Source organism: Magnolia sinica, chromosome 17 (genome assembly GCF_029962835.1).
Source record: "Magnolia sinica isolate HGM2019 chromosome 17, MsV1, whole genome shotgun sequence".
Lineage (NCBI taxonomy): Eukaryota > Viridiplantae > Streptophyta > Magnoliopsida > Magnoliales > Magnoliaceae > Magnolia > Magnolia sinica.
Genome location: NC_080589.1, coordinates 14,134,021 through 14,140,979, shown reverse-complemented (window position 1 = coordinate 14,140,979; position 6,959 = coordinate 14,134,021). Strand labels below are relative to the sequence as shown.

Sequence of the window (6,959 nt, the reverse complement as noted above, 5' to 3'; positions counted from 1 at the left end):
TTCCAGAAAAAGATCAGTTCACAACCATCCAAAACATTCAACTATTTACACTGCATCCTCGTAGTTGAGACTTTGCTATCTTGATTCTGACTTGATAGAAAATGAGTGTAGAAACAATAGCATATGGATGGCCAAGTGTTGGTAGACCCTAAGGGCGTGTTTGGGTGCCACTCAAAATGAGTTTTCACAGGGTCTTCTCTCAACATTGCCTGTTGGAAGCATACCAACAGCTGGAATTCAAACAAAGATTGTTTTCCACCCAGGCATCCAACTAGCTTGAATTTTCACTGAAATTTTTTCGAGATCGCAAGTTTGATGAACAGTTCAGTTCACATGCACTTTTTAAAAGGGGAGAGAGGTTGTCATTTGCAGATTTAGTGAGAAATGAAAATTGGCGACATCCAAACAGATCCGAAAGGTTTACCGTAACAATGACAAACTCCTGTTAGTCTAATACAATGCATGTTTCAACACCTGTTCTTCCTCTGTTGGTAAGGAATAGCTTGGTCATGTTATAATTCAATGGAGCAACAGCATCATCACCTGTATTAGCAGAAAGAGAAGACAGCACTGGGAACTATAACCTCCTACGAGGAAAAACACCTGTCTTCTTCCTTGAAGAACTCAATGAGCATGACTGGAACTAAGCTAGGGTGGCTCAGGCCCAGCCCAAGTCCATTCTGCTTCTGCCTAAAGGCCTGAAAAGCATAGTTCAAAAGTTTGAAAACTTGATGTCTCGCTGAGTCGGGTCAACTCGAGGACTCAACTGAATCTTTTCTTGATTCAACTTCAGATTTAAGTAATTATTAAATTTCAAGTATTTGGTGAGATATAAAAAAATTTAAATTATTTAAAAGGAAAAAGTAAATAAATTACTCAGAAAAATGCATAGCTGTGCTATTTGTAGCACTGGTGACGGGTTCTTGCTACCCCTTGAGAGAAAGCATGTCCGATCTTGCTACACACAATTGATTTTTTTGTATATCAAAGCAGCTGATTAGGTGAATAACTCAGTCGAGTCACACCTTGTCGTATCAAGTCAACCGAGTTCTTCGGCCAACTCAGCAAGTCTTGACGAGTTCCAACGAAGTCAAGCTTGCAAGAAGGTTGCCAATAGACTCGGCTCAAAATCTCGTCAAGTCAATCCGGATGAGTTCCATATTGAATCACCAAGTTTTTGAACTATGTTGAAAAGTAAGCCTGCCCTGCCCTGTCCAGCCCAACTTATTTAACATTGCTGAGCTGTCTTTCGCTGGTGGACCTGGCCTGGCACTATAGCTTCCAACAGCCATAACTTTGTGACCGGTTATTCATTTTGTACTTACAATATATCATTGGAAAGCCATCGACGAGTTCTACATGCTGGCCAATGCCAAAAGGCCATTGGCCGTTGAATGGTTTTACAAAATAAGGTCGTTTTCGGGGTTAGTTTTGAGTTTTTAGTCAAAATTTACTGTTTTTAGTAAATTATGGTTTTTACTATTTTAAGGATATTTTTGGGTTTGAAGAGTCTTGGAATAACATAAAAGTCCTAATTTAAGTTATGAAAAAGAGTTTGAGTCAATTTAAAAGTCATTTACCATTTTTAGTAAGTCCACTATTTCTATTTCGGGAAATCTATGAATTTAGGTTTAGGGCTTTGTAAAGAAACTTTTTTCAGACTTTTCATCAATAATATCATTTTTTATTTCTCATTTTTCGAGATTTCTCTCCTAGTAGATTCAAGGACTATATTTGAGAAGAAGACGGTAATCTCCCTTTTTTTTCTTTTCTTTTTTTTTTCTTTTTAATCTATGAACCCACTAAGCCAGATGTGCAGGGCATGGACTTGGGTCCTTAGCCCATAGGCTAGACATGGGCATGGTTTGGCCCAGATCAGCTGCAACAGTAAAGAGCAGTGTGTTGGGTATGAGAAAAAGTGAAGAGGGCTGAGATAGGAAGAACGAAAATATAGATGACAAAGAGTTATCTGTAATACAGATCACAGATGATTATATTTGAGAAACCACCAGTTTTGAATTGTTGTCTTTAAGGTTCTGATATTACATGAAAAATGCTAATCCGAGTCATGTGGATAAGACCGAACTATGCATGCTGATCAGGCCACCTAAAAATGAGAGGATTCTGTGTCTATCAGCACACCATGAGTAGCCCTTGCTTTCCTTGAGTGGGCCAATCACAGATGCATAGATTGCATTTTTTTTCCTATGCGCATGACTCGGCTTAGCATCTCTCTTTTTGTAAACCATAACTGATGAAATTGCAAAGAAATAAAATTAGTACGTCTATCTAAGATCAAGATCATATAAAAAGAAATGAAGAAGCAACAACAGGTACAATCATAGAGACCTAGGAGGTTTCTCTAACAATGCAGAAAGATAAACCTCTTCCTTTGACTTAGGAGTGATGACCCACTTGTGTTTCCTGTACCTGAATTGCAAGAACATGTACATGTAGTCATCCAGATCCTTTCTGCTGCAGAAGAACCTGTCAATCCAGAGCAACCCACCAGGTCTCAAAATTCGATCCCAATCGAACAAGATAAAGTCCATCAATTGCATGTCAATCCATCCATCCAAAAACCCACTTGTATGAATCAAGTCCAGCGTGTTATCAAAGAACGGCAACCGTTGGTTCAATGTGATATACAGAGGAACCAGACCTCTAAGTGCAATCATCTCACTGAAAGGCGCCCCAAGATTCAAAGTGGTGGAGATGATCGTCACGTTGCGCTCTCTCATCCTTGCGGCAAAAGTCCCTGTCCCAACACCGAAATCCAGACCAATCCTTACCTCCCCAGGCTTGACAGCCAACACGTCGCTTATCAAAAAATCAGCCGGAACGGATGTATTAATCACCCACTTTACCTTTTCTTTCTCCATTTCGAAACAGCCAGTGCACTTCGAATAACCCCTGTTTTGATTTGTGCTTGACAAGCATTTGAAATTCCGACACCGGTAATTGCTCCACCTAACATTCCGATCATCCGGCAATTTCCACAACGACTCGTTGATCGGCAACGGCTTCTGGTAGACCTTTGAAGCTCGAGCCAGACACCGCCGTCGAGGTAACGGGTCACAGCCATTAATCATCAGCTTCTGGGCTAAGTTCCAGTCATCTTTACAGAAAGACCCAATATCATAATTCATGTATTCTTCCAGTTCCTTCTTCATCAAGACACATGCATGGCCGAGCGTGTTGTAAGTCTTGTGCACTCCGTAGATATTGATCTTCCCCAATCGGTTCTCCTTCGCAGTGATATACTTCCGGATCTCCTCGACCGTGAAGAAATTTATTAGCGGATCTTCTTTCAAACCCCCAAATTTGAAATCTTCGACATTCGGAATACGAATCAGCCTAAGAGTTATATGGGCACTATACAGAGGTTGGATAACCTCCTCTTCTAAAAACCTCTTAAACTCTGATCTCGAAATGTTTTTCTCCATCGTTTTCATGGTAGCTTCGAGCTTGTCTTGCAGCCCCGCCATCTTAGATAGGACTTCTTCGACGCGGTCAGACAAGGCTTTCATGTCGAAATCCGCATACCCATCCTTAACACCATAGAAATGGCGGCAGATGTCCTCTTCATGGAAGAAGAATCCAGCCGAGTAGAATCTAACTAAACTGGTAATGCTGACTAGTATGACAAGCCCGCCTAGAACGAGCTGAGCTAATCCCATTACCCTCGTGATTCTGCATCTCGGAAAGCAGAATCTCCCCATTTCTATCCCGGAAGACAGCCCGATTCTTCACGAATCAATAACCATCCGATTTTCTCAACCAAAACAAATACAAATACTCGAAAATTACAGAATCCGAATCGAAGACTCTAAGCTTTACCATGTTTCAAAACAGATCCGCATTAACTGAATCAATTAACCTAAATTCTTCATCTTCTAGCTAAAATACATAAATTCAAGAAGCCGAATCCCGTTTCTAAGTTCATCAAGATCTAATCTACGAACGATTTTCCAGCAAGTAAACAGATAATGATCTAGAATAATCCCTTTTCTTGTCAATCTCAAGATTCTTCAATTTCAGCGGGATCGAAGACGAAAACGATCGATCAAAGATGAGTAAACGAAATCCGGAGCTTAAAGCAGCTAGAACGTACCTCGAGTTGGCAATGATCGACCGTGGAGATCTCGATCTCCGGCGCTGCGAAATATCAGACGGCTGAAAATCGGGATGGTTCCCCTCTACTTGTATCTTCGAAGGAAGGAAGGAAAAACCCTAGCATCTTTCCTTCTACATATGTGGGGTTGGAGGCGTTGACTCCCAGAGAGAGAGAGAGAGAGAGAGTTAGGTTTTTTTCCATGACGTTTTTTTCTCAAAGCTCGGAAAGCAAGGAAAGATGGCGTTTCCTAGAATTTGAAATGCGTTTTTTTAAAAACAGGGGAGCAGTGTGGAAGAAAAAGGAAGGAGGTTTGCTCGGATACATCGCGACTTGTAACAATAAGATACGTCGGAAATCTAACCGTTGGATTTGGGATTTTTTTCCATAATACGAGCCGTTTATTTGGTAGGGCTCCACTTGGACGGAGGATTCATAAAATAACTCTTACAATAAGTGTTTCAACCTATTGATTTTGTAAAGGTTGTGGGGATCGTTTTAAGGGTTGAATTAATAGAATAGAAGTTTTCTTCAAACATACAACTTGAGACTTTTCATATAGACGGCTTGGATTATTTGAAGGTTATATAGATTCCAAGGATAAAGTCTCGATGTATCGTGTTGTGGTACATCGGGATGTATTGTCGCAAACCTCGAACGGAAAAGTGTTTGGCGCCATGAGCGGAAGCGTCCCTCGTGCTTGGAGGGAGAAACGGTACGGTAATTTCATACTCTGGTAGAGTGGGAAGCTTGATACGCAGGTACTCAGAAATTGCCTGCATGATATCCATTAACTCAAATTAAGCCGTAAATTCTTGAAACCAATGGGTATAAATCAGATTGTTCGTACAATCCTAACTTTTTTCGTGGACACTTGTTCGTTCAAATGGGACCATATGATATTCTTCATTTTTAACCGTCCAATTCATGACCATCGATGCAATAGTCCGGTAATCAAATTAGACTTTTTCTTTTCACTCTAGGTACATCTAAAATGGGACCATAATTTGGACAGTTTAATTTTAATTTATTCTACACTAATTATTAAATTTCAAAGTAATTTACAAGTGCCTGTGTATCATCCGTCACAGCCTTCCAGAGTACCGCAACTTTCGGCACAGTACCTTTTCCCTGCCAACACTCCACACGTGTAAAACATCAGCACCATGAACACGGTAGGTCCTAGTGCGGTGGATCCCTATGTGGGGCCCACCGTGATGTACATGAATTACATCCAAACCATCCATCCGTTTTGAAATATCGTTTCAGGGAAAAAACCCAAAAATTAATTATATCCAAATCTCAGGTGGACCACACTACAGGAAAACGTGTTGATTGAATACCCACCATTAAAAATTTCTTGAGGCCACCGGAATGTTTATTGGACATCCAACCTGTTGATAGGGTCACAGAGACCTGGATGAAGGGACCACATAAATATCCTCTTGATCCAAAGCTTTCGTTGGCCACAACAAGTTTTTAATGGTCAATCATCACTGCTTCCTCTGGTATGGCCCACTTGAGATTTAGATCCATTTCATTTTTTTGGATCATACCCTAAAAGGAGCTTTCAAAACAGATGAACAGCGTGGATGTAAGTCACATACACCACAGTGGGCCCCACAATCAAGGATCCAGCCACCTATTTGGATCCGGGGATCCACCCAAGCCGCCCCCCGTGTCAGCAGAAAAGATGGTACCGCACGGTAAGTTTCAGTACAGCCGCCTGTAGATTATCAATTCTCAAAATACTGAACTGGAGTGAACGGCACGATTCTCAGGTGCACATGCCTACGGATATGGGAGCGGATTAGGTGTTACCCTTACCGTGTGGCCCACCTTCGTGATGTTTTATATATCCACGCCCTCCATTCGTTTCTCCCGCTCAGTCTAATCCCCAGGATGTTTTCAACGGTGGGTGTTCAATCCCCACCATTTTCTATGGTGTGGTCCACTTGAGCCTTCATCTACCTCTTTTATCAGCTTAGTAGCTAAAGTCTTCTATCAAAATGGATGGACAGCATGGATGAAACACATGCATCACAGTGGCCTCATGTAGCCTTGACACAAATATGAGCTTGATCAATAACTTTTGTGGCTCCTACGAATTTTTCAACTATAGACGTTTAGGGCGTGTTTGGACAGCGGATTGGAATGGATTGGATTGTATTGGAAGGAATTGGAAGGAGCAATTCTAGGATTGGTAGGGCGTGCCAAACAGACATGTTGAACTTCTGCATGGATATAGCAATTCACTGACATCACCATCGTAACCTTGAAATCCACCCAATCCCTCCTAATCTCGGCTATTTTACCTGGGATGTGTTTGGTTGGACAGATTGGAAGGGATTGGCCAAGCATCCCGAACAGACTCGGTGGTGAAATCCCTGGGATGGGATGAGATCTAGCAGGATAACCCTCCTAATCCCAGGATAGCCCACATCCAGCGCCCGGCCAAACACGCCCTTAATATATATGTTTCTGTTGTGTGGTCCACTCATTTTTTGGCAAAATGGATGAATGAAGGGAATAAAATAGAGAGTCATGGTGGCCCCATAAAGTTTACCAAGTCCTGGCGTATTGAGTGACTTAATACACGGCCAGCTCCCCTTCTTTATAATTAGGGGTGCACATGGAACCAGTAAACCAGACCGTAACCGGCCAAATTGGTGCTAATGCACCAATTATGGTTTCAAAAATCAAAGACCCGATTTTTTATTTTGGAGATTTCACCACCTAGGGTAACCAGACTGTAACCCACCACCAGAGCTCCATTATTTTTTAAAATTCACTTAACATAATGGTCAAACAATCAAGTGAATGATGGCCCAATGAACCTAATTAA

The 6,959-nt window shown here is 41.5% G+C and overlaps 1 protein-coding gene across 1 annotated transcript; it reads right to left on the bottom strand.

Moving 5' to 3' along the window:
* Positions 1–2,260: 2,260 nt before the first annotated feature.
* On the bottom strand, positions 2,261–4,375 carry LOC131231630 (probable methyltransferase At1g29790). The gene has a single exon (XM_058227887.1). It carries the CDS (start codon positions 3,720–3,722, stop codon positions 2,340–2,342), a length of 1,383 nt encoding a protein of 460 aa, XP_058083870.1. The 5' UTR covers positions 3,723–4,375; the 3' UTR covers positions 2,261–2,339.
* Between the last annotated feature and the right edge of the window lie 2,584 nt (positions 4,376–6,959).

Bases quoted from the DNA above. Each gene is read 5' to 3' on its own strand.
- LOC131231630 (XM_058227887.1), bottom strand. From the start codon at position 3,722: ATGGGGAGATTCTGCTTTCCGAGATGCAGAATCACGAGGGTAATGGGA.